This window comes from Callithrix jacchus, chromosome 7 (assembly GCF_049354715.1).
Source record: "Callithrix jacchus isolate 240 chromosome 7, calJac240_pri, whole genome shotgun sequence".
NCBI classification, from domain to species: Eukaryota; Metazoa; Chordata; class Mammalia; order Primates; family Cebidae; genus Callithrix; species Callithrix jacchus.
In genome coordinates, this window is record NC_133508.1 from 37,183,580 (window position 1) to 37,211,495 (window position 27,916).

The 27,916-nt window shown below is 44.9% G+C and overlaps 1 protein-coding gene across 8 annotated transcripts; it reads left to right on the plus strand.

Annotated features, from left to right (window-relative positions):
* Positions 1–3,019: 3,019 nt before the first annotated feature.
* Positions 3,020–27,485, plus strand: LOC103787651 (paired amphipathic helix protein Sin3a-like). Of its 8 annotated transcripts, XR_013520433.1 has the most exons (7): positions 3,020–3,338; positions 6,046–6,232; positions 17,310–17,477; positions 17,967–18,086; positions 22,602–22,708; positions 26,970–27,097; positions 27,283–27,485. XR_013520433.1 is itself a non-coding variant. In XM_078332968.1 (5 exons), the coding sequence occupies exons 1-3, from the start codon at positions 17,066–17,068 to the stop codon at positions 22,617–22,619; spliced, it is 288 nt and encodes a 95-aa protein (XP_078189094.1). In that variant the 5' UTR covers positions 16,925–17,065; the 3' UTR covers positions 22,620–22,708; positions 26,970–27,097; positions 27,283–27,485. The 8 variants fall into 8 exon arrangements, 3 of the variants coding, with proteins under 3 accessions (XP_078189094.1, XP_078189093.1, XP_078189095.1); XR_013520431.1 differs by lacking the exon at positions 17,967–18,086; XR_004745619.3 differs by lacking the exon at positions 17,967–18,086 and having other exon boundaries at positions 26,970–27,093.
* Positions 27,486–27,916: the final 431 nt, after the last annotated feature.

Here is a 27,916-nt window from a genome sequence, read left to right on the forward strand (position 1 = left end):
CACTATCAGGGAAGAAACAGAGACTAGTAGAGCCATGAATCACTACACTATTTATGTCAGCTGAGTGTTTGTTTCAAACCAAGACTTTCCATGCAGGAAGTAATGCACTCTTTTACATTCAGGTACGGTTTTGTCATTTTGTTATATGAGTGACCAAGCATGAGGAGCATTTTAAGTGGCATGAGTTTAAACAGTGTCATGGTCCCAGAATTAAAATATTCAATAGGCCACACATCTGTGAAAACCTTGCTTTTTCAAAAATGCTCTTTTCTTATTTATGTAAAAGTTAAAACACAACATGTGCATTAAATATCATCAATTATGAAGTAATTCTAGCATGCATTTATTTGCAAATTGCTTCATGTATAGCATTCCATTTAATTTCATAACAATTCTATGGGCTAATACTATTAATGTTCCTTTTTAATTTTTTAAAATGTTTTATTTTTGTGTAAATACACACGTATATTTTAAATCTAAATCTGATTTGGTAAAAACTTAAACTTTTAAAATTATTTCTGTACATCCTCTATTTGTTTCTATTTTTAACATATGTAAGATTGCCTCACAATGCCGATGCATTTCTTCTACTAAAAAATCACAGCTAGGTTTTCTCCTCTGCTTCACCTCACGTGCACCATTTTCTGATTTAGCAACACAGGCACAAATTAAATTCTTTCTATGGGAAATCTTGCTTTTAATGCAAGAGTAATTCTAGATATTATGTATCCCATAATAATATAGGCATAGACATTAGAGTACCATCAGCAGATGAGATTTTCTGGCTGTTCCCCAAGCTTCAATACCCCATGTAGACAATTGCCAGTGGACTCAAGTGCAAAAAACTCACACAAGCTGGGTTTCCTTAATCCTAATATTAACGAAAAGGATGTAATATCTGCAATTCAGATCCACTTCCCAAAGGGCAAATAATGTAAACTGAAAGTGTGGAGACGTTATTCCCTATATTTATTTATTCCCTATGGCTACTATAGAAAATTAGCACAAAGTAAATGGCTAAAAAGAACACACGTTGATTCTCGAAAAACTTGTGGACTCCTTCCCTTTGCTAGTATTTTATGGGGAAGTTTGATGAGTATCTGCCTTTCTCCCCAGAGAGCTTGACCAAGTTACTTATTCTAGAGATGGGCCTGAGTGCCAAGCACATTTATAAGTAGGGCATGTATTCCAGTCCTTTCTGTCATTCTGTGTGTGTGCATGTGTGTATGTATACTTAGGCATATGGGTCCATACGTACGTGTGTGTATAATATATACATAGTATGTGACATTATATTCTATAAATGCATATACACACAGATACTCCATGGTAGAAGTTCCTGGGGCTTTCGTGTTGCAGTCAGAGCTCCTTGCTTCTTGGACCCTACTATTTATCCTGGACTAGCTTTAGTTGGTGGTCATGTCTCCTGTTGCCAGGCTAGAGCGTGGTGGAAGAGGACACACACACATCTCTGCCATGTTCCTGCCACAAGGCCTCATCCTTAAGTAATGACTTATTTCCCTCCAGTTGCTACCTGTTGGAGCCAAGAATATTAGTTTGTGGTGACACTGGGTTAACTCCGCATGGATTGCCTTTATCTGATGATTTTTCTGTTTAGTTGGCCAAGTTGAGGAACAGACTCACTGTGATTCCACTCTCTCTGCTTTCACTGTCCCAGGGATGAGAGACAGGCCTGGAAGGAGAGCTCTTGGCGCCGCCTGCTGGCCTGTGTGTGTTTCTGAGCCAGCGCCTAGCCGGTGGGGAGGGGGTTGTCCCTGCCAGCAGGGCCGCTAGTTGATCTCACTGAGCAGTCAGTTTCAGTAGGTTTTGGCGGCAAACTGGAGAAGGGACGAGCAGACCTCCACTTCTGTTGTGCCTTTTTTTTTTTTTTTTTTTTTTTTAATAGCCGGGGTTTCACCATGCTAGTCAGGCTGGTCTTGAACTCCTGATCTCAGGTAATCTGCCCGCCTTGGCCTCCAAAGTGCTTGGATTACAGCGTGAGCCACCGCGTCCGGCCAGTTGTGTCTTTTTTTTAAAAAAATAATATGTATGTAGGCCGGGCGCGGTGGCTCACACTTATAATTCCAGCAGTTTGGGAGGCCGAGGCGGGTGGATCACGAGGTCAAGAGATCGAGACCATCATGGTAAACATGGTGAAACCCCGTCTCTACTAAAAATACAAAAATTAGCTGGGCATGGTTGCGCGCGCCTGTAGTCCCAGCTACTTGGGAGGCTAAGGCAGGAGAATTGCCCGAACCCAGGAGGTAGAGGTTGCGGTGAGCCGAGATCGCGCCATTGCACTCCAGCCTGGGTAACAAGAGTGAAACTCTGTCTCAAAACAAAGAAAAAAAGGAAAAAAAAAAAAAAATATATATATATATATATATACATATGGCGCCGTGAGGCGCCAACACCGTGGGCCCGCGTTTGTTTTGGACTCTGGGGACGGGGGGCAACACCGGCGTTGCTGGAAGGGCGGCCGCCCGGGGCGGGAGAGGCTACCGGAAAAGCACCTGCGCCTCGCCGCTAGCCCTGTGAGCTGCCGGGGTTCTGAACTCCCTGGCCCCTGGGGGTCGAGTCAGCATTCGGTCCCAGAACTCGGCAGGCTGCGAGCTGGCAGGAGCCGGCACAGCTGGTGCGGAAACCCCCAGGAACTCCGCGGCTTCGCCCCGCGGCCCTTGCAAACATAGAGGTGACTGCTCGCAAAACCCCCTTGCACACATGGGAGCTGCCGGCTTCCAAAGCCCCCTTGCACACCTGGAGCTGCCGGCTTCCAAAGATCCCTTGCACACATGGAGCTGCCTGCTTCCCCGCCCACCCCAAGGCCGGGGCTGGGCTCCAGCGGTACTTTTTCAATAGGCGGGGGTTGAGTTAGGGAAGCTCCCCGCCCATAGGGGCTGGAGAAGGTGAGCAAGGGGGAGGGGCGGGAAGTCAGCAGGCAGGCTCGATGATTGGCTGAGTCTTTGATGGATGGGTATTGTGTCCAATGTTGGAACGAAGCTTGAGGTTTTTTTTTTTCCTCTGCGGGGCGGGGCGGTATTTCCCTGGTAACGGAGAAGTGGCGGGTGGTAAAAGTGGTTGAGGTTTTCTCCATCTTCCCTCCCTCCCTCCTTTCTAGTCTGGGCACCAGGTCTGTGACCGTTTCGTTAGCGGAGAGGTAGCTGCCAGTCAGCTTCGGTAGGCCTGTGCCCCCAGCCCTTCTGGCGGCCTCCGTGCTGAGCTCGCGGCTCACGCAGAGAGGGACGTGCAGTGACCGGCGGCCGAAGCAGCTTTGCGGTGAGAGCACGCGGGGCCGGGGTCGGCCGGGAGCCTGGTGGCGGGTAACGCCGCACTCTAGGGTGTGTATGGGGTGGGGGGGCCTGACCTCCTTGGCTTCCCGCAGAGCAGATGGGCTGGAGGTGTGTGGCTGTGAGAGGCGGGTGGGAGGCGAGGCGGGGTGGCTCTCCGCGAGGCAGGAGGAGAGTGTAGTCCCTTTGCACGTTGAGTGGGACAGGCTCTCGCGCCGCCTCTGAGGCAGGACCTGCGCACCCGTGCAATTGTGGAGAAAGGGACTGGGCAGCTTCGTGCTGAGGGCGGTTTACAGCCGATCACACCTTCTCCTCTCCGGGTGTGCGGGGCCTCGGGCATGAGGCCTCGCTCCGCGCTGCTGGGGTCCGGGACGGGTAGGGGGTCTCTGCGAGTCGACTCTGGGCGCGACAGGGAGGGCGCGTGAAGTCTGAGTTCTTCCACCTCCTCAAGATCCGGTTGGCTGGAGGGTCGTACTGATCGGTGCTGCCAGTCCCCTTGCTCCCTTTCTCCGCTTGTCTGTCCCCCTCTCCCCTCCTGGTTTCCGCCTCACTGCCAAGGAGGCAGAACCCACTGTTGGATCGTGCTGGGAGTTTGGGCGCCTAGATCTGCCCCACCCTATGTCTTGGAATTTTGTAATTCAGAGGGTTTTAATAATTTACATACAGAGAAAGTTTTTTTTCTTTTTTAAGAAGAGAGGTGTATAGTAATTTGACAAGATTCCTGGCAAAGCATAATTCTGTTTACATTTTCTGTGTGAATAGACAAGACAGCTGTGCATGGCAGATGTTACTACCTGGGAATTTTAATTGGAATTAAAAGGTTATGTGCATGGCAATCAATAGTATAGCATAGTGCTTTTCAAGGCTTTCTTACTTTTCTGGGCAATTCCACCAGTCAAGAGTTTGTTAAGCTTTACTTTCTATAGGCCTTTGAAAAATTACATAGTGTATGCTTTTTCAAAATACACCCACCTCACCCGTTAAATAATAAAAGCTTATATTTATTGAGCACTTACTGTGTCACAGGTACTGTGTTAGGCACTATACTTTTTATTTTTATTTTTTTGAGACAGAGTCTTGCTCTGTCGCCCAGGCTGGAGTGCAGTGGTGTGATCTCAGCTCACTGCAACCTCCACCTCCCAGGTTCAAGCAGTTCTCCTGCCTCAGCCTCTTGAATAGCAGGGACTACAGATGCACGCTGCCACCCTTGGCTTTCATACTTTTGTAGAGATGGGGTTTCACCATGTTGGCCAGGCTGGTCTCTAACTCCTGGGCTCAGACGATCCACCTGCCTCAGCCTCCCAAAATACTAGGATTATAGGAAGGAGCCACTGACTGCACCTGGCCACATAATGTCTTTTTTTTTTTTTTTTTGATGGAGCCTCATTCTGTCGCCAGGCAGGAGTGCAGTTGTGTGATCTCTGCCCACTGCAGCCTCTGCCTTCCAGGTTCAAGCGATTCTCCTGCCTCAGCCTCATGAGTAGCTGGGACTATGGGCACACGCCACCACACCCTGTTAATTTTTGTATTTTTAGTAGAATGGGGTTTCACCATGTTGGCCAGGGTGGTCTCCATCTCTTGACTTGTGAGCCACCCACCTTGGCCTCCCAAAGTGCTGGGATTACAGGCATGGGCCACTGTGCCTAGCTTCTTTCATCCCTGTTGTAGCATGTGTTAGAATTTCCTTTTTTTTAAATTTCAAGACAGAGTCTTGCTCTGTTGCCCAGGCTGAAGTGCAGTGGCGTGATCACAGCTCACTGCAGTGTCGACCTGAACTTAAGCAATCTTCCTACCTTAGCTTTTCAAGCAGCTGGGACTGTAGGTGTGTGCTACCATGCACCTGCCAAATTTGTTAACATATTTGTAGAGATGAAGTCCTGCTATGTTGCCCAGGCTGGTCTCGAACTTCTGGGCTCAAGAGATCTTCCTTTTTCGGCCTCCCAAAGTGCTAGGATTACAGATGTGAGCCACCATGCCCAGTCATTGGTGGCAATTTCTAACTGATATATTTCTTATTTGCCCCTCCTTTTGCTTTTGTTTTCCCTACCCCTTCTCTGTCTTGTGTGCTTGTATGTTACCCATATTTCCCAGCATGACAGTGGACCCTTCACGAGTCCTCTTGGTGTCCTCCAGGGCTAGCTTGCTCACATGCGGGCTATTGGAGAATATGCAGGTCCACAATCCTTATTTGCAGTTCTGAAATGAAAAGGTTTTTTTTATTTTTTGGTAAATCTAGTTCCACAACTAATTTTGTGGGGCAACCCAACCCAGGCTGTCCTGCGTGATGCAGAAATGTGACTGCTTGATTATGGGGAGCTGCCCCAGCCTTAGCTGGGAGAGACAGATGATATACTATATGTACCATATTATCTTTCTAAAATCCAAGCAACACTGGTGACTCTAAGTGGAATCTCTCCCTCTACTGTAGACTAATATGTCTCGTGTGCCACTCAAGGTCTCCACTCAGTGTCTCCTCTTGGAAAGCTAAGAGGCATTGTTGACTCTTTACCGTCTTTTTCATATGCCATCCATCAGCAAATCTTACTTGCTCTATGTCCAAAATACAACCCAGAATTAGACCACTTAGGACCTGCATCTCTGCTACCCTCATCAGTGCCTGTGCATTTCTAGCTCAATGTTATTAGTTCTGGGAGTCAAGCGTCTACTAAATGTGGGTGACTGGTCCTAAGTTGCATCCATCATACTGGAGTGAGAATTGACTTGCATGCTATCGCTTTTGGTTTTTGCTTGAGTGCAGAATGAAGCGGCATTTGGATGACCAGGAGTCACTGTCGTATGCAGCCCAGCAGTGTCAAATCCCTGGCAGCACAGAGGCTTTCCTCACCGGCACCGGGTGCTTGCCCCCACCCCTCCTGTGAATGAAGCAGTGGCAGAGACCATGCAGTCAGCCCTGGGAATTCAGTACTCTAACACCGAGCTACCAGGTAAGCTTGAGTCAACCTGAGATTAACCCCCATATAGGCACTGAGAAGGGAGAGCTAAGCAGAATCCTGGCACAATTAAGATCTGAAGAATGTCTCCATTTATCGTATTACTACTCAGTTATTTCCCTTTATATAATCCTCTATATGTAATCATATATTAGTTCATAGAATGAGTACCTAAAGAATATCTTACCACTCAGTTATTTCCATATATATATATGGATATATAGCTATAAGATATATGTATAACTATATATCATATATATGGAAATATAGTTTTATGTATATAACTTTATTTTATAACTATATATAAGATATAATTATAGTTATAAGATATAGTTTTATATGTATGTGTGTGTATATATAATACATGTATAATATCTTAGTTCGTAATCAGAGGAATGCCTAGAGTAGACATGGCACAGAGCATGAATTAAGGAATAAGCAGCTTATAGTCGGACGAATGTCTGGAGCAGATACAGGGCAGAGCATGATTTAAGGGAAAACAGTTATTATACCAGGACAAGAATCCATGGCCCAGGCAGCAGTGTTCAATATCGTAAGATACCCTCTGTATGACAGGCTTGGGGCAAGAGCCACTCCTCTTGATAAGGGAGTTGTAGGACCTTGCTCCAGTTCTTGTGGAGGGCTGCCCTCAGACCAGCAATCCCTTGAGCATCTGAGGGCTCAAAACCCCTCTGGATAATCGCACCTTAGAGACTGTGAACCTTATCAGCTCTTGTTACTGTGCTGCTCGAAAAGCATCTTCCTATAGAACCCACTGGAAGCTGCCAGCAGGTGGCAGTAACCCTGACAGCTCTGTCACTGCTGTGTAACTTTAAGCATCCTCCTATAAATCTTTTTAAGGTAGCTTGCCTATAGATAGAGGTATTGCACACTGCACCCTCTTCACTGCACACGGCCCACCTCCATGCCTTGGTGACCTAATGGGGGTGGGCACCTGACTGCACATGGCCCACTTCCTTACCTCAATGAGCTAATGGGAATGGACCCCTTGCTGCACACTGTTCACCTTCTGGCCTAGGTGATCTAATGGGGATGGACCCCTTATTTTATGGCTCACGATCCTATCACTATCCTTAAAGATGGCTTCACTCACTACCTTGCCCCAACCTAAACCCAATAATACTGACGCTTCTGGACATTCAGGGCCTCACCTGACTCCACTTATACATGGCGTGGCCCCGCTGAACCCAGCTGTGTTTTCCTTGTACTTCTGTGTCCTGTCTCTATTTCTCAGATACTGCACATCAGCACAGCATAAGGGATACCCCACAACCCTGTAGGGTTCTCAGCGCCACACAACCAAGGAACTAGAGTGAGGGAGGAGGAATAGTGATTTTTGGGCAATTAGAAAACATTTTGTAATATTGAGATATTAAAAAATTGTGGAGTATGTGTAAGGTTAAAAAAAAATAACTTGTATCCTCACCATACAAGTTTTTGAAAAAAGAATGTCATTGTGGCCTTTGAAGTTCCCTGTGTATCCTTCTCTGATCCCTTCTTTCCCCTCCCTTCAGAGATAGCCACTCATCTAAACTTTGTGTTTATCATTCCCTTGACTTTATTGACAAAAAAAAAAAAAACTCTAACATAATTGTTTAGTTTTGGTATTTTTTTTTTTTTGAGACAGAGTTTCACTCTTGTTACCCAGGCTGAAGTGCAATGGCATGATCTCGGCTCACCGCAACCTCTGCCTCCTGGGTTTAGGCAATTCTCCTGCCTCAGTCTCCTGAGTAGCTGGGATTACAGGCATGCACCACCCTGCCCAGCTAATTTTTTGTATTTTTAGTAGAGATGGGGTTTCACCATGTTGACCAGGATGGTCTCGATCTCTTGACCTCATGATCCACCCACCTTGGCCTCCCAAAGTGCTGGGATTACAGGCTTGAGCCACTGTGCCCAGCTAGTTTTGGTATTTTTGAATTTTTATATAAATGGAAACATTTTCTTCTTTGGCTCACTTTTTAAAAAAAAACTCCATATTTATATAGTTAGCTGTAACTGTACCATTTTCACTCTGGTATAAACTATATGCATATATTCAATTTATTTGTCAATTCTACTGTTGGACTATTGAGCCATTTCCAGGTTTTTGCTTTTACAAAGGAGCTGTTGTGAACATTCTGATGTTCTCTTAGTGCATTTAGTGGTAATTTATGACAAAATAAGAATCTTGTGCCAGAATTTAAATCAACACACTTATTAAGACAGTTTTGCTGTTTATTTGAAAAAGAAAAGCAGTTGAATTAAACATCATTTTAGAGAAATACAGCTATCTCTTGGACAGTGTGAGGGTGGATGCACTGACCCTCCCTCCATGCAGTCAAAACCACATGTATAACTTTTTTTTAAGGAGACAGGGTCTTGCTCTGTGGCCCCTGCTGGGGTGCAGTGATGTGATCATGGCTCAGTGCAGGCACAAATACACAAAATACATACTAATCAACCATATGTGTTATTGGTAAAGCTTCTGGACAATGATAGGCTATTTGTATTTAAGTTCTGAGGGAGTGAAAAGTTATACATGGGCTGGACGAGTGAGTCGACTTGTCCCAGCTCTTTGGGAGGCTGAGATGGGAGGATAGCTTGGGGCCAAGAATTTAGGACCAGGCTGGGCAATATAACAAGAACTCATCTCTACAAAAATCATAAAAATTAGCCAAGCATGGTGGCGCCCACCTGTAGTCCTAGCTACTAGGGAGGCTGGGGCATGGGAGGACTGCTTAAGCCCAAGACTTTGAGGCTGCAGTGAGGCTTCCTGCTTTGTTATTGTGGCTCTTAAATCTGTTCTCAACACAGCAGTCCAAGTGATTCTTTTGAAACCTAAGTCATACCATTGTCATTTCTCTGCTTAAAACCATCTTGTGGCTTTACATTTCAGTATGAGTATTAAACTGGAGTTCTTATTAAGATATGTCTGTAATCATGGCACTTTGAGAGCTGAAAGGAGAGGATCATTTGAGGCCAGGAGTTTTGAGATCAGCTTGGGCATCATTACAAGGCCCTGTCTCTATAAAAAAAGAAAAAAAAGTAAAAATAAAATCTGGGCATAGTGGCTCATGCCTATAATCCCAGCACTTTGGGAGGCCGAGAAGGGCGAATCACAAGTCAGTTTAAGACCAGCCTGGCCAATATGGTCTCTACTAATACAAAAGTTATCCGGGCTGAGTAGGAGAGAGAAGAAAGATGAAGGGTTAGTCTGGCCATCTCATGGGTGGCAGAGGTGGGAGAAAATCCACTTATAAGTTGACTTGCATTGTTGCTGGGTGCAGTGTCTCACACCTATAATCCCAACATTTGGGGAAGCATGAGGATTGCCTGAGCCTGAGTTAGAGACCAGCCTGGGCAACATATCAAGACCCTGTCTCTTCTAAACATAAACAAAGATTAGCAGGGCATAGTGGTGCACACTTGTGTTCAGCTACTTGGGAGATTGAGGTGGGAGGATCATTTGAGCCTGGGAGGTAGAGGCTGCAGTGAATATGCTACTGCATACCAGCATGGGTGACAGAGTGCAAACTTGTCTCAAAAAGAAATAATTAATTAATTTGAAAAAATAAATAAAAAATAAGCCAGGCATAGTGGTATATCTGTAGTCCTAGCTACCCAGGAGACAGAGGTAAGAGGATTGCTCAAGCCCAGGAAGTCAAGGCTGCAGTGAGCTATGATCAAGCCACTGTACTTCAGACTGGACAATAGTGCAAGACCCCCTCTCCTTAAAAACGAAACAAAAACCCATGTTATTCAAAGGTCAGCCATAGTTGGTTTACATTGTGGTGCAAACTCCTTATCCTGTTGCAAACCAGTCAGCAGGTTTGAGGACATAGAGGAGTTTCTCAATAACCTATGAAAGGGATTGCTGGGGTACCAAATTGTGTTTAGAAAGTATACCAATTTAAATTCCCTCAAGCATTGTATACTTCTCTCATTCTGTGTCCTGACCAGCACTGATCATTCATCTATTACTGTTTTGTAGAAGTGAAGGAATTTGGTTTTTGCCCTTTTTATTATGAAAGTAATACATCAGTTTGTTTATTTTTATTTTTTTAAGATGGACTTTCACTCTTATCGCCCAGGCTGGAGTGCAGTGGTGCAGTCTCAGCTCACTGTAACATCTGCCTCCTGGCTTCAAGGGATTCTCCTGCCTCAGCTTCCCAAATAGCTAGAATTAAAGGTACCCCCTGCCACACCCAGCTAATTTTTTGTATTTTTAGTAGAGATGGGGTTTCGCCATGTTGGCCAGGCTGGTCTCGATCTCCTGACCTCAGGTGATCCACCCGTCTCAGCCTCCCAAAGTACTGGGATTACAGGCATGAGCTACCACACCCAGCCTACTTTATTTTATTTGAGACAAAGTCTTGGTCTATTGCCCAGGTTGGAATGCAATAACACAATCTTGGCTCACTACAGCCTCCACCTGCTGGGTTGAAGCAGTTTTCCTGCTTCAGCCTCCGAAGTAGCTGGGATCACAGGCGTGTTCCACCACGCCCAGCTAATTTCTGTATTTTTAGTAGAAATAGGGTTTCACCATGCTGGCCAGGCTGGTCTCGAACTCCTGACCTCAGGTAATCTGCCTGCCTTGGCCTTCCAAAGTGCTGAGAAAACAGGAGTGAGCCACTGCACCTGGCCTTATTTTATTTTATTTTATTTTATTTTTTTGAGATGGAGCCTTGCTCTGTTGCCTTGGCTAGAATGCTCCATCATTGATTGATGGAGACAGAGTCTCACTCTGTTGCCCAGGCTGGAGTGCGGTGGCATGATCTCAGCTCACTGCAACCTCTGCTTCCTGGGTTCAAGTGATTCTCGTGCCTCAGCCTCTCGAGTAGCTAGGATTACAAGTGCACACCACCATGCCTGGCTAATTTTTATATTTTTAGTATAGACGGAGTTTTACCATGTTAGCCAGGCTGGTCTTGAACTCCTGGTTTCAAGTGATCTGCCCACCTCAGCTTCCCAAAGTGCTGGGATTACAGGCATGAGCCCTGTACCCAAGCCACACTTTGTTTTGTTTTGTTTTTTTAAAAAAGGAAATAGGCTGGGTGCTGTGGCTCAAACCTGTAATTTCAGCACTTTGGGAAGCCAAGGTGGGTGGATCACAAGGTCAGGAATTTGAGACCAGCCTGACCAACACTGTGAAACCCTGTCTCTACTAAAAATATAAGAATTAGCTGGGCATGGTCCTGGCACCTGTGATCCCAGCTACTTGGGATGCTAAGGCAGGGGAATCACTTGAACCCAGGAGGCACAGGTTGCAGTAGCCAAGATCATGCCACTGCACTCCAGCCTGGGTGACAGAGTGAGACTGTCTCAAAAAACAAAGAAAAAAGCAGCAAAGTAAAAGTCGTCTTTAATTCTGTAACCACAAGATTAAATGCTAACATTTTACTATATATTAGTTGTCTAGGGTTTAAAATCTTTTTATCATACTGCTTCATAATATGCTTTTATTTATTTTGAGATGGGGTTTTGCTCTGTCACCCACTGTAGTGTGCTTTAAAAATGATTTAAAGGTTTAATCTGTATACAGTACGTGAATACATTCAACCTGTGGATTATGAACCTTTTTTTGAAGTTAAAATATAGCTATCTATATTACTGCTACTGAAAGTGTGGCTTACAAATGGCGAATCTGTATCCTGTGTTACTAGTCTATAATGACATAGTATAGAAATTGAGAGCATTTAGAAACTGTTCTAGTAATTGGACATTATCATTTTTTATTTGTAAAATTCAGTAATGAAAGTTACAGCCTGGGCACGGTAGCTTATTCCTGTAATCCCAGCACTTTAGGAGGCCAAGGCAGGTGGACTGCATGCCCAAGAGTTCGAGACCAGCCTGGGCAACATGGTAAAACCCTGTTTCCACAAAAAGAATGACAAGTAACCAGGCCTGGTGGTACGTGCCTGTAGTCCCAGCTACTCAGGAGGCTGGGGTGGGAGGATCATCGGAATCTAGGGAGGTCAGGGCTGCAGTGAGCCATGATTGTACCACTGCATTCCAGCCTGGGTGACAGGGTGGGACCCTATCTCAATAAAAAGAAAAGAAAATTAGGCCGGACACGGTGGCTCAAGCCTGTAATCCCAGCACTTTGGGAGGCCGAGGTGGGTGGATCACAAGGTCAAGAGATCGAGACCATCCTGGTCAACATGGTGAAACCCCATCTCTACTAAAAATACAAAAAATTAGCTGGGCATGGTGGTGCATGCCTGTAATCCCAGCTACTCAGGAAGCTGAGGCAGGAGAATGCCTGAACCCAGGAGACAGAGGTTGCAGTGAGCCGAGATTGCACCATTGCACTCCAGCCTGGGTAACAAGAGTGAAACCCTGTCTTAAAAAAAAAAAAAAGAAAAGAAAAGAAAATTACAGGTTTATGTATTTTTTATTTCACTTTGACAATAATTTATTTTTATTGGATTTTTATACAAGTTGTAGTCCTTGGTGGATTGGAATTTTAAGAAAAATACTCATCCTTTACAACAGATAGTTTGAGATAAACCATATAATTCTTGTTTCTTCTTTTTGGAGACAGAGTCTTGCTCTATCATCTAGGCAGGAATGTAATGGCATGATCTCAGCTCACTGCAACCCCCACCTCCTAGGTTCAAGTGATTCTCGTGCCTCAGCCGTGACCTCACGTGTCACCATGTCCAGCTAATTTTTTTGGTCTTTTTAGTAGAGACAGGGTCTTGACATGTTGGCCAGGCTGATCTCGAGCTCTTGGACTCAAATGATTTGCCTGCCTAGACCTCCCAAAATGCTGGTTATAGGCATGAGCCACTGTGCCCAGCTAAACAATATAATTTTTAATAGCTACAAATAATCCTATTATAACATGGGTGGGCTGTAATTTATTTCTCCAGTTTCGTTTTTGAAAGTTTGAGTTTTTTTCTTTTCTTTCTTTCTTTTTTTTTTTTTTTTCTTTTCTGACAGGGTCTCTCTTTGTCACCCAGGCCAGAGAGCAGTGGCATGACCATAGCTCACTGCAGCCTTGAACTCTGGGACTTGAGCAATCCTCCTCCTTTAGCCTCTAGAGTAGGTGGAACCACAGGTGCCAGTTTTTTATTTTTGTGGAGATGGTGTCTCACTGTGTTGCCCAGGCAGTCTTTCCTCTTTTTTTCTCTTTTTAGAGGCACAGTCTAACTCTGTGGCCCAAGCTGGGGTGCCCCGGCATGATCATAGCTCACTGCAGCCTTGAACTCCTGAGTTCAGGTGATCTTCCCATGTGGGTGAGACAGGTATGAGCCATCATGCCCAGCAGAAATTTGGGTTTCCAGTTAATTATCACTGTGCATTTGTGTTAGTTATTCAGACACGTTTGGGGAAGAATGTACAAGCCTTGAAGTTTCCTGTCTGTATGTTGTTCATTCCAGGTTTCAGCTGTGCCAGAGAGCTCTGGCATTTATGGGCCCACCATAGCATCAGTTCATAGCAGCCATCATCACCCAACAGCTGGGCAGCCCCACCAGTTTCATTAGTGCCAGGACAGCACCAGTTTCAGAGGCTGAAGGTGGTATTCAGCTCCTTTTCTTGGGTCAAAAAGTTTATCTTTAGCAGGAAATATTGGCTGCAGCTCGTCAGTCATGGTGGTACAACTTTTAACCTGAGATACTAGGTGTCAAATCACAGTTTTTCTTTGTTTTTGTTTTGTGAAATTTGCTTATGTTTTCTATCTTGGCACCAGTGCCTGATCCAGAGAAGAATATACTCAAATGTTTGTGGACTGTATGAATGCATGCCACTCAAATGTTATCAGGACTGAAGGGCCATTTCATACAAAATAAACCTTAAAATCCATTTCTTGGCTGTTTCCTTTTGAACTCTCTATTCAGCACACATATGATTGGCTACAGGTTTGTACAGTAAATTGGCCCAGTAATATGTCTACAGTTCAATCTTTTTAAATTCTTTTTAATTTTTGGAGATGGGGTCTCACTGTGCTGCCCAGGCTGGTCTCAAACTCCTGGTCTCAAGTGATTCTCCCACCTTGGCCTTCCAAAGTCTTGGGATTACAGGTGCAAGCCACTATGCCCAGCTCATGCCTATAACATTTTTATTACCTTCATCTGTTAGTTCCTGTTTATGAATAGCTGAACTGACTCACATCATCCTCAGTAAAACACATGCTCCTTTTTGGGGCAATCTTTATAAACTTTAGGAAAAACTGTAACTGTGAATGAATTATCAGTGTTTTCATATTTTCTGCTGAGTATGTGTGGTAGGTTTCTGGTGCTTTGAAACTCTTGATGCATCTGCGGAGAGGTGAAGTTTGTGTTCCCAGCTAACCTTGTATCTCTGACCACTTGAATGTTACTTTTAAAATGTGTGATTGTTGCAGAAAGTATTCAGGTTTCAAGTCTTCTAATTTTACATTTATATAAAATTGAGTTCAGGAAATAATAAAGGGAGGTAACTCTGAAGAGATGTTAAATCTGTATTTGGTTATAGCAGCCTACTTAAGTTTGCAGGCGGGAATGAGCAATAAACCCTTGAAAGACACAGCCATATGCAGTAATAGATCTGTCCTCTGTTTTCCCTGATACTTATTTAGTTCTTCTTGATCCCTGCCCTCATTGGTGTGGATTCTTGGAAACTTATTTAATATTGGTCTAAGGACATTAAATGCTACATAAATATTATAAAGTACAGCAAAGCTAAGTGATTCAGAGGAATTTTATAAAATTTACTCTCTATATTGGCTTATATAATATTGACTAATGTACAGTCTTTATTTATTTATTTTTAAGGCGGGGTCTCACCATGTTGGTCGGGCTGGTCTTGAACTCCTGACCTCAGGTGATCCACCCGCCTTGGCCTCCAAAGTGCTAGGATTACAGGCATGAGCCACCGCGCCTAGCCATACATAGTTTTTAAAGACTGTGCAGATATTTTAGGCCTGAAGCTTCACTCTGGATTCTGTCTTTGCGAAAATGCGCATTAGCAATATTGATGTTTTCCTTAGAAATTTCACTCTCTTGTAAAGTGATGGCTGTGTACCAAAACATATTATTGCTGTGGGCTTAGCACTTTACTAAGTCCTGAAAATGTATATTTTTTAACTTGGTTGCATGTGATTTAATTCTGCATTAACACTATATACTCAGTAGTTACACTTTAATGTTGCAAAATAGCTTATAAACTTAGTATTAAAATAACAAAAACATATTTATTTCTATATCCTTTTTCAACCAGCCCCATCAAAGCACAACATCCATTTTTACCTTCCTCACAGGAGTCTTCGGTGTCAGTATACGTATTATGTTTTGTTTGCTTTACAGAAACTAGCAAGGAAACAAGTGAAGAGAGCCGGGTAGCCCACCCCGCTGGGGGATCAGCAGCAAGGCTGCTGCAAACTTTGGGTAAACTCCAAGAAAAGCGAAACTGTAATAGGGAAATGTATATGTCTCAGAGAAGAGCAGTCACACCTAGGGATAGGTAACCAGCTTTCACTGACCTTGCTGCAAGACAGTTGTTAGCTGACGTATGTTAACTAAGGTATGAAAATTATAACCACAGGCTGTTTTGGGTAATCGCACCCTCCCTCTGCTATGTGCTTTGTGAACATATAAAGTAAATACTCTGAGGCAGGATGGGGCCGGAAAAAATGATACTTTCACTTCCCCAGACCTCCTAGACCCTCTTAGGGCATCTAGTCCAAGAACAACTTAAGTAACCAGTATTTTGTTCATTATTTGTACTGGAAATTAACCAGTCAGAAACTATCATGCATGTTTATAAATCCAGTTTTTTGGGCTTTTTGTTTTTGAGACAGAGCCTTGCACTGTCACCCAGGCTGCAGTGCTAACTCTATCCTCTGCCTCCAAGGTTCAAGTGATTCTCCTTGCTCAGCCTACCTAGTAAGTGGGATTACAGGCACCTGCCACCACGCCCAGCTAATTTTTTGTATTTTTAGTAGAGACGGAGTTTCACTATGTTGGCTAGGCTGGTCTTGAACTCCTTACCTTGTGATTTGTCCTCAGCCTCCTAAAGTGCTGGGATTACAGGCACGAACCATTGTGCCCAGCCTATAAAGCCTGTTTTATATGCCTGACTTGATTGCCCTGCAACGTTCAGTCAGGATTTTTTTGTTGTTGAGAGTTTCACTCTTTTTTTCTAGGCTGGAGTGAAATGGCATGATGGCGGCTCACTACAGCCTCTACCTCCCAGGTTCAAGTGATTCTTGTATTTTAGGAGGGAAATGGCATTTCAACATGTTGGACAGGCTGGTCTCAAACTCTTGACTTCAGATGATACTCCCACCCTGGCCTCCCAAAGTGCTGGGATTACAGGCATGAACCACCAGGCCCAACCTCAGTCAGGATTTTTAAAGTCACTACCCCACAAGATTGTGCTTTGTATAGTCTAGTTAATCTACAGAAGGAGGACAGATTTCTTGAAGGTTTTTTCAGTTAGTAGTAGTCCCCTGGGCATTAATATTTACTGCCCTGGTTTGGGCATGGTGGCTCACCCCTGTAATCCCAGCACTTTGGGAGTCTGAGGCAAGTTTACTCCATCCTGGGCAACAAGAGTGAAACTCCATCCCCCCGAAAATTTACTGCCCTAGTTTCTAAAGGAATTGTCATCCACCATCTTCCACTTTTTTTTTCAACTTGAAAGTCTGCACTCAAAATGGGTGCTAAGAATATAGACTTTCTTCTTACATGCAGCTTAAGTAGATAACAGTGATCCAGAAAGTGCAGAGATGAATGACTCAGAACAGTAGCCCTTTAACAGGATCTCTTTTCATTTGCAATTCCTTGGAAAGAGCAGAGAAATGCCAAGGCAGCTGGAGGAAACTACACTTCAGCATTGATGGAGCAGGTGGTGTATGCCCAGGTGGCTTGTCTCTTTAAAAACCAGGAAGATTTGTTGGCAGAGTTTGGACAGTTCCTACCAGATGCCAGCAGCTCCTCGGTATGTTTTATTGAGAAGAATCACACTATTTAAGATTATCATCTTAGGTAAATTAGAAAACTGCGCTCAGAAGGGGACTTTTTCTAGATGATATTTATGTGCTTTGATAAGAGCATTAATCTCTTTGACGTGTCTTAATCAGCTTTTAAGCAAAACAACTGCTGAGAAGGTTGATTCTGGGAGAAATGATTATGGAGCCACTGTCAAGAAGCCCCAACTGAACAACAGACTGCAAAGGCCTAGCCAGAATAACTGCCAAATCCGCAGACACCCCAGAAACCACCCCACAGAAACCACCTCTCCAGTGAAGGTGAGAGTGGGCAGCAGCTGCTCATTTTGACACTCACCAGCCATTTCAGTGGACAGACACTCTAGAGGAGGTCGTGTGTTCTTAGTGTGTTAATGGTTGGGTTAGTATGTGTCACAGACACTCAGTGCAAAGTTTATCTGGCTTTGTGAAAGAGTATTAGAATAACATTGATCATTTGGATTACTGTACTTTTTTGAGATTTTTATTATCTCTCTCCTTTGCAATGGGCTGTAATTTCTTTATTGTTTTGGTTGCTACTAAGAACTTCCAAGACTTAACATTTTTTTCCTTTTTTTTTTTGAGATGGAGTCTCACTCCATCGCCAAGGCTGGAGTGCAGTGGTGTGATCTCAGCTCACTACAACCTCTGCCTCCCACATTCAAGCAATTCTCCTGCCTTGGCCTCCCTAGTAGCTGGAACCACAGGTGCGTGCCAGCATTCCCAGCTAATTTTTTTTATTGAGATGGAGTTTTGCTCTTGTTTGCCCAGGTTGGAGTGCAATGGCACAATCTTGGCTTATCACAACCTCCACCTCTGGGTTAAGCGGTTCTCCTGCCTCAGCCTCCCTCATGAGTAGCTGGGATTATAGGAATGCGCCACCATGCCCAGGTAATTTTGTATTTTTACTAAAGATGCAGTTTCTCCATGTTGGTCACGCTGGTCTCCAACTCTCGACCTCAGGTGATCCATCTGTCTTAGCCTTCCAAAGCGCTGGGATTACAGGTGTAAGCTACTGCACCCAGACTAATTTTTGTATTTTTAATAAAGATGAGGTTTTGTCATCTTGTCCAAGCTGGTCTTGAACTCCTAACCTCAGATGATCCACCCACCTTGGCCTCCCAAAATGCTGGGATTACAAGTGTGAACCACCATGCCTGGCCCCTTCTTCTTATTTGATCCTTTAAATCTGTCTTGTGTTAAGAAAGAAGATTCTTGAGCTTGAGAATTATTGCAGAAATGAATGATCTCTTAGGTCTTGTGAGTAGAGTGTACGTGCTTTGTCAGGTTTCTTTGGTGTAGAAGCCTGTCCTGCTCGAAGTTCTTTGTTGGGTTACCAGATGTTTTCTATATCATGTTAATCTGTAAGGCAGGACCTTTGGACTGTAGCAGAGGGAAGTCATAAACTCCCGCTAGTAATCCATTACATGATGTTTTTTGTTATAGTAACACTGATGGTCTGCCTGCAGAAAACTCTGCTTGCTCCCTTCTTTGATGTGACACAGCTATGATAGGAAGAGGGCTAGTTGTATGTATTGAATATTGAATTCTTCAGTGAATTTTAAAGCAGTATGTAATATGGAAGAGATAGATGTGTCTGCAGAATTAAGTAATAAAAGATTGTGAAATTTCTAATAGTAAGAGGTGACTAATGAATAGTAAGTGACTAACTTCAAGGTCTGATATATTAGGTGTTAACGACACTTTTGACATATCCTTTTCATTAGTGTTTTTAATGGTTTCTTCTTTTGAAATCAAGTTGGACATAATAATGATTTCTCTTTCTTCATTTTGGTAAAGAGAATTAGTTAAATGGGTAGCAAGAATCAGCTCAGTAGATATACTCCACACTTGGATTTTTTTTTTCTGAGACAGAGTCTCGCTCTGTCACTCAAGCTGCAATGCAGTGATGCAGTATCAGCTCACTGCAACCTCCTCCTCCCATGTTCAAGCTATTCTCCTGCCTCAGCCTCCCAAGCAGCTGGGACTACAGGTGCATGCCAGTACCCCTGACTAATTTTTTTGTACTTTTATTGGAAATGAATTTCACCATGTTGGCCAGGCTGATCTCAAACTTCTGACCTCAAGTGACCCACCTGCTCAGGAGGGGGACTACTGAAAGTGGCAAAATCCCCAGTGTGCTTATGTGTCTAGTTACATTATCATTATCCAAAAGGGAAGTCCATTTGGTCTAAAGAGTTTAGTAAGAATTTAAATGGTTACCCACAGTTATAACAGTGAACTCACTACAGTGTGATAGTCACTGCTCTTTTTATTACTGGATGTGGAACAAGGCTATTAAATATTTAAGTATTTAAATATATTTAAATATTTCAAGTTAAACCAGTAATCTCTGAAGACAGAACAGCCTTTTGGGATTGTTTTGATTGTTATTGTTTGTTCATGATGGATCTTAGCAATTCAGGAAAGTTCAGGGAAAAGTATCAGTAAAGTCATCTTCTCCTGTTAGGTTTCTCTGGTCTGAGATCAGTAGTCCTAAGCAAGGCACACACTGGTGGTGATGGTGGTGGAGGTAGTAACTTATCATTTATCCAACTTAAACCTGTGGTTCTTATGTGCCAGGTATTGTGCTAAATACTTTATGTGGATTGTGTCATTTAATCCAGAAACAAGCTTTTGAGAATAATAGGTGCTGTTATTTCTATTTTACTGATAAACAGTCTTAAGTAGCTAGTAGGGCAGAACCGAGATTCAGATCCAAGGAGTTTGACTCCCTACCTTATTCTTCTAACCACTACTTTATTCTATTCTGATTTGGGTATCGAGCATTCCCTTCTTTGTCTTCCTCTTCAGCTTGATATAGTTTTAGAGACCAATCTGTCAACAATCCAGGCCCAGTGGCTCGTACCTATAATCCCAGCAGCACTTTGGGAGGCCAAGACAGGCAGATCACCTGAGGTCAGGAGTTTGAGAGTAGTCTGACCAATATGGTGAAACCCCATCTCCACTAGAAATACAAAAATTAGCCAGATGTGGTGGCACACACCTATAATTCCAGCTATTCAGGAGGCTGAGGTAGGAGAATTGCTTGAACCTAGAAGGCAGATGTTATAGGGAGCTAAGATCACACCACTCCACTCCAACCTGAACAGCAGAGTGAGACTCCATCTCAAAAAAAAAAAATTAACTGGGTGTGGTAGCTTGTACCTGTAATCTCAGCTACACAAGAGGTTGAGGCAGGAGGATCACTTGAACCCAGGAGGTTGAGGCTGCAGTGAGCCATGAACACACCACAAAACTCCAGCATGGGTGACTGAGTGAGACCCTGTCTCAAAAAAAAAGAAAAAGATACGGATAAAGTAAGAATAAAAAAGCTCTGCGTGTGTACCTTAGGAATTGTATAAGCCATGCATGGGCTGGCGTTCTCGGTGCTGACATTTGTCTTGGCTGCCCACAGACCTTTTTGCTCCTGTTCCATGCCAGGTATTGACTTCCAGGTAAGGGTTTTCTATTTGTGTCCGAAATGATAGTATTACAGGAAGAGAGAGTTTTAAGCTGGAATGTTATTTGGTTAAGACCTGAACCTAATGGTTTCCAGGAAGTCGTTGTCTCTGTGGTGGTGAGGACAGGGCAGCTTCTCTGTGTGCCCTGAGAAGGTGCTGCTCTTCGTCTCCATTTTTAAAAAACCTGTAAGGGCCAGGTGCGGTGGCTCAAGCCTGTAATCCCAGCACTTTGGGAGGCCGAGGTGGGTGGATCATGAGGTCAAGAGATTGAGAACATCCTAGTCAACATGGTGAAACCCTGTCTCTACTAAAGATACAAAAAAATTAGCTGGGCATGGTGGCGCATGCCTGTAATCCCAGCTACTCAGGAGGCTGAGGCAGGAGAATTGCCTGAACCCAGGAGGTGAAGGTTGTGGTGAGCCGAGATCACGCCATTGCACTCCAGCCTGGGTAACAAGAGCAAAACTCTGTCTCAAAAATAAAAAAACCTGTAAATAGGATCCTACCCAGTAAAACAGTTTCGTTTTGCTTAAATTCACCATTCACACTGTATACTCAATCTAAAAATTCCTGGAGGCTGGAAACCCCTCAAACTCAGGGTCCTGGTGTCAGAAGCACCCAGAACTTTAGCAGCACAACTGTAGCCTTGTCTAGATGATTGCGATTCAGGCTATTATCTGGAATATTGGTGAATTTAAGTGATGTCCTCAAAGGCTCTGCTGCTTTCAGACTCTATGCCTTCTCGCACAATCTAGTGCTTTGGATTTGGTGTCTGTGCCTGTGTGTGCTGTTTTTCTTTCCTCTGTCTCTGCCAGTGGTCACCTGTCTCCTTTCCATCCCATCCCTGCCTAAAGACATCCCCTTCCCACCTGTCCCAGGACTGCTTTTCCATTGAATTCAAAATGAGTTCATTATAGTTTTATCTAAGAAATACAATTCTGAGAAATGGCTTCAGGGGTTTTCCCATGAGTTTTGCTCATAAGCTTCTCCGCATGGGTAGAGATTTTGGGTTTCAGCTGAGTAGAGGGAGGCCTTCCTCTCACTTCTGTCTTTCCATCCTCCTGATCCAGATGCCCACTTGGAGCCATAGCAGGGCTATTGATAAGTATCCTCTTGAAGAGTGACAGCATGTAAATCACTGACTAATTTCCATTATGAACAACATAGCAACTGAAACACGTGGTCCCCTTCCCCTACTGTGCATGCAGCAGACACAGCACTGTCAGACAGCTCCTCCGGAGTGCCCTTGTCTACAGCCCATTTCATTCCTTCAGCCTGGAAACAGGCTGGCGTTGGGAAAGCTGTTTTAAGCCATCTGTATTTTAAGCCATCTGGATTATTTGGAACTTCTTGAGGAACTCAATCAGCTGCATTTGCAAAAGTCTTAAAATGAAAACTATTTTTTTAAATGAGGTTGGTTGATCATTGGGAAACAATTTCATCTTTGATCAAAAACCAAAGGGAAGTGGGGAAAAGTAGCTTTCCTTTTCAGATTTAGGAAATGCCTCTTTTGTTTGTTTGTTTTGTTTTAATGAGACAGGGTCTCATTCTGTTGCCAGGCTGGAGTGAAGTGGTGTGATCATCAGTCACTGTAGCCTCCTCCTCCTGGGCTTAAGTGATCCTTCTGCCTCATCCTCCAGAGAAGCTAGGACTGCAGGCATGCATCACCACTCCTGGCTAATTTTTGCTTTTTAGAGATGGGGTCTTGCTGTGTTGCCCAGGCTGGTCTTGAACTTCTGGCCTCAAGTGACCTTCCTGCCTTGGCCTCCGAAAGTGCTGGGATAATATGCATGAGCCATCAAGCCAGGTCCTTATTATTCTTTGTTGTTGAACCAGAAATGGTTTTGGCCATGAAAGAAAAAGTGGCTTAACGCAGACAGTCTCTGTGGAGACTGTGGTAGCAGCTGTCTGTGCCTGGGCGCTCACCTCCCTTTGCTTGTAGGTTCCCTCCTGTACCTGAAACAAGAAGATGCTTTCTGGTGTCTCGTTACCATAGTGGAAGTTTTCATGCCTTGAGACTATTACACAAAGACTCTTATAGGATCCCAGGTAAGTTCTGAAAATTCAATGCTTCAGTCATCAATTTTAGAATTGCCACTGAAATGTGATCTTAATTAAACCTGTGGGTGTGTGGGCAGGGTGGGGGGGTGGATGCAGTTGTGTATGTGACTTCAGAGACTGATTCCTGAAGACGGCAGGCCACATTTCAGAGACTGGCCCCAGGCATGCTTGGGGAGTGGTGTGTTAGCTTAGCCTCTCAAGAAGCAGATGCTAGGTTGGGATGAGACACACCAGAGACTTCTAGGGGGAAACCCCTGTGAAGGACAAGGTACAGAGAAGCAGGAATTACATTTTCATATTAAGCTCCAATCATATAAACAGGTGTATATAATGGAGTGAGGCCCCCTAGTCTTCTAGTCACTCTTCTCAATTTATTCTATATATATATTTTTTGAGATGGAGTTTCGCTCTTGTTACCCAGGCTGGAGTGCAATGGTGTGATCTCGGTTCACCACAACCTCCACCTCCTGGGTTCAAGCAATTCTTCTGCCTCAGCCTCCCGAGTAGCTGGGACTACAGGTACACACCACCATGCCCAGCTAATTTTTGTATTTTTAGTGGAGACGTGGTTTCACCATGTTGACCAGGATGGTCTCGATCTCTTGACCTCGTGATCCACCTGCCTCGGCCTCCCAGAGTGCTGGGATTATAGGCGTGAGCCACCGCGCCCAGGCTATTTTATTCAATATCTTAGCTGGGCACAGTGGCACATAGCAATTTGTCTCAGCTACTTGGGAGGCTGAGGCTGGAGGATCATTTGAGGCCAGGCGTTCAAGTCTAGTCTGGGCAACAGCAAGACCCAGAAAACAAACTAAGTACAGGTTGGCACAGGCCCTTAGATCTGGGGAAAGCAATTTGTTCCAAAGCTGCTTGAACTCACAATACTACCAGCAGTCCATTCCCTCTAACCAGTAATGTATACCAAACAGAAATCAATTTTTAAAAAATATCTTCCCCATTTTCAAAAGTTCACCAGATGAGATGGGAGCTGCCTCTGTAGGTGGGACTTTCTAAGAGTTTCAGAATCAGAAAACCTTTGTTTTGGTTTTATTTAAAAATTACTTGCTGGACATGGTGGCTCATGCCTGTAATCTCAGCACTTTGGGAGGCTGAGGCAGGTGGATCACCTGAGGTCAGGAGTTCAAGACCAGCCTAGCCAACATGGTGAAATCTCACCTCTATTAAAAATACAAAAAAATTAGTTGGGTGTGGTGGCAGACACCCAGCTACCTGGGAGGCTGAGGCAGGATAATCGCTTGAACCTGAGAGCTGGAGGTTGCAGTGAACCAAGAACATGCCATTGCACTACAGCCTGGACAGCCAAGTGAGACTCCATCTCAAAAAAAAAGTTCAACAGAGGTCAGAAGTGTCAGTGCTGATGACAGGTTACCACTAACTGAGAACCGAGACCTGGAAGGGATATTCTCAAATGAGGCTCTGCTGTCACAAGTATGTGTGTGCACAAGCGCACACTTGGTGCTGGACTTCACACCTGCCTGGCTCCCTCTAACAAGGCTGGTCAAGCATGACAAGAAGGTTTTCACTCAAATGATTGTCCTGGAAACAAGGTGGCTAAATGCATTCAGAACCAGCCTTCTCTCTCATCATCTTAGATCCATTAAACCCATTCAACCGCCAGTCAGGTGGCTGGAAAAGAACATTCCCCAACTGTCTGAGGAACGATCCTTTAGTGAAAGGTCAGTGTCATCTAATGAAAGCTTCAGGCTCCTCTTTAGCCGAGGCCAAAGAAAGGTGGGGAAAGGGATATTACAATCAAGGGAATTTTTTTTTTTTTGAGATGGAGTTTCGCTCTTGTTACCCAGGCTGGAGTGCAATGGTGTAATCTTAGCTCACCGCAACCTCTGCCTCCTGGGTTCAGGCAATTCTCCTGCCTCAGCCTCCTGAGTAGCTGGGATTACAGGCACGCACCACCACACCCAGCTAATTTTTTGCATTTTTAGTAGAGATGGGGTTTCACCATGTTGACCAGGCTGGTCTCAATCTCTTGACCTCGTGATCCACCCACCTCAGCCTCCCAAAGTGCTGGGATTACAGGCATAAGCCACCGCACCTGGCCTTATCAAGGGAATTTAAACAGGGCTTAAGCAGCACTGAGAGTTCTAGGATGATAGAACATCATCCTCCAAGGACATTTGAGGGATATTGAATTTTAAGGTAAATTTCTATCAGAGGCACTGGTATTCAACCGCCTTGGCTTGAATTCTTGATCCTACTTAGTGATCTAAGTGCAGACTCAAGGTGTACATTCTTCAGCTGGGCAGCTGGATTCAGCTGCCATTCCCCAGTTGGGCAGACCCACCTGGCCCTCTAGGAGCTGGTTAAGGATTCTTTGCAGATAATGCAAAGCACACAGGAGACTTCACATCTTGACATCATTGTGCTGGTTCTCTGGCCTTCCCATCTCAAGCTCACATGTGATCACGGCTTCTTCAAGCCTGCATGGCTTCATCTTGTTTTACCCTGTGTTCCAGTCACACTGTCACCTAAGCCTGGAATGCTGCAGCCTCTCCGTTCTTTTGAATTTCATTTATTCACTTGATAAACGTATACTGAGAACCCACTTTGGGCCAGGCATTGTTCTAGGGGGAGAGGAGGCATGTTAATCAAGTGAATGTGGCCAAATGCAGTGGCTCAAGCCTGTAATCTGAGCACTTTGGGAGGCTGAGGCAGGCGGATCACAAGGTCAAGAGATTGAGACGATCCTGGCCAACATGGTGAAACCCTGTCACTACTATAAATTCAAAAAAATTAGCTGGGCATGGTGGCCTGTGCCTGTAGTCCCAGCTACCGAGGAAGCTGAGGCAGGAGAATTGCTTGAATCTGGGAGGCGGAGGTTGCAGTGAACCGAGATCGCACCACTGTACCCCACCCAAGCATGGTGCCTGGCAACAGAGCGAGACTCTGTGTCTCAAAAAAAATAAAAATAAAAAATAAAAATTTAGCCAGAGGCTGGGCATGGTGGCTCATGTCTATAATCCTAGCACTTTGGGAGGCTGAGGTAGGAGAATCTTGAGGCCAAGAGTTCAATACCAGCCTGGGCTACATAGGGAGACCACATCACAACAAAAAATAAAAATAAAACAATTAGCCTGGCATGGTAGTTCCAACTACTCAAGAACCTGAGGCAGGAGGATTACATGAGCCAGGAGACTGCAGTGGGCAGCAGAACAAGACTCTGTCTCAAAAAAATAAAAGAGAGAGAGAGAGCAGGCATGGTGGCTCCCTCCTATAATTCCAGCATTTTGGAAGGCCAAGGTAGGAACATCACTTGAGCCCAGGAGTTCAAGACCAGCCTGGGCATCATAGTGAAATCCCGTTTCTTCAAGAAATATAAAAATTAGCATGTGCTTATAGTCACAACTACTTGGGAGGCTGAGGTGGGAGGATGGTTTGAGCCCAGGAGACTGATTCATCACTGCACACCAGCTTGGGCAACAGCGCAAGATCCTGTCAAAAAAAGGAAAGAAAGGAAGAAAGTGAAAGAGAGAGAAAGAAAATAAATAAAGAAATACATCACATGGGCCAGGTGTGGTGGCTCATGCCTGTAATCCCAGCACTTTGGGGGGCCAAGGGGGGGGCGGATCATGAGGTCAGGAGTTCGAGACCCACCTGAGTAACATGGAGAAACCCTCTCTCTACTAAAAATCCAAAATTAGTTGGGCATGGTGGCAAATGCCTGTAATCCCAGCTACTCGAGAGGGTAAGGCAGAAGACTGCTTGAACCTGGGAGGTGGAGGTTTCAGTGAGCCAAGATCGCACCTGCACTGCTGCCTGGGCAACAAGAGTGAAACTCATCTCAAAAAAAAAAGGAATAAAAGAACATGGTGGCTGAGAGGGTCTGGTAAGTTCAGGTAACAGTGGCCTCAGGCCACATTCACCTCATGTGGGCTCAATGGATAGAGGCCTACCCCCAACTCAAGGGAAAGGAGCCAGTGATGGCCGCAGAGGGTTGGGGGTCTCTGGGTCCTGGGACAATGACTTTCAAACAGCGAAGGTGAGGAGAGACACTGTTCCTGTTTTGCCCTCATGTGCTGCCCACCTGGCTCCCCATCTGCCAGCTCACACTCTGCACGGGCATGACCCCAAAAGGCTGTGGTGCTCCTGCTGGAGTAGGTTTGTGGTGGGCGAGAGTGTAGGCACAGGGTATGTGGACACCCACCTGGAATGGAAGGGGGCTCCCCCAGTCCTGTGGCCAACTCTGTGCAGCTGTCAGTGCCTGCACCCCCAGGAGCTGTCCAGAGGGAAGATAAAGGCGGCAGACCGGAGAGGAAAGGACACTTACTCAAAGTGCCACTCCTGCTAACTACAAGACAAGGAGCTTCGGAGAGAAGAGCAATCACCAAGGGCCTGTGGTAGGTATGTGGACAGCCTGCTTTGAACTGGCCCTGCCTGGACTCACCCTAAGCCAGGCTCTCCCCTCCCTGCATAGTCCATCAGTGAGAGTGTTCATACTTGCTCCTTCCCAGGGAGGAAGCACCAAGGGACTGCAGCCCTCCCCTCTGCTGACTTTTTAACTCCCTCTTGCCTCCTGTCCTCACCAGCTCAGAAGGTCCCTCAGGAGCAGCACTGCATTTTCCCACCTCCTCAGCCCTCAGGGACTTCAGCCTACTAACCTATCCCTCCTTCTCCTGGGCCTGAGCGAGCTAAGCTCTCTTCTGGCCTTCCTATCAGCTCATAAATGCAGCCAACTCTCCCTCATCAGGAAGCACAAACATAAAGTAAAATTAAAAAATTACTGCTCCTCTCTCTCTCTCTCTCTCTTTCTCTCTCTCTCACTTACATACACACCCCCACACGCACCCACGCACCCACACACCCACAAATAAGAGCCAAATAATAAACTGGGGAAAGATCTTTGCCACACAGAGACTAGACAAGGATCAAAATTTTATTGATGAGCTCAAACCAATCAATAAGCAACATACAAAGAGCCTGGATGCTCATACTCTGACCCAGGGATTTCTTTCTGTTTTTTTTTTTTTTAATAAAGACGTTTCACCATGTTGGTCAGGCTGCTCTTGAACTCCCGACCTCAGGTGATCCGCCCGCATTGGCCTCCAAAGTGCTTAGATTACAGGCATGAGCCACCACGCCCAGCCCGACCCAGAGATTTCCTTTCTAGGAAATACCAAGAAATATCTAGCTGGGTATACAAATATACAGCCATTCTAAAAG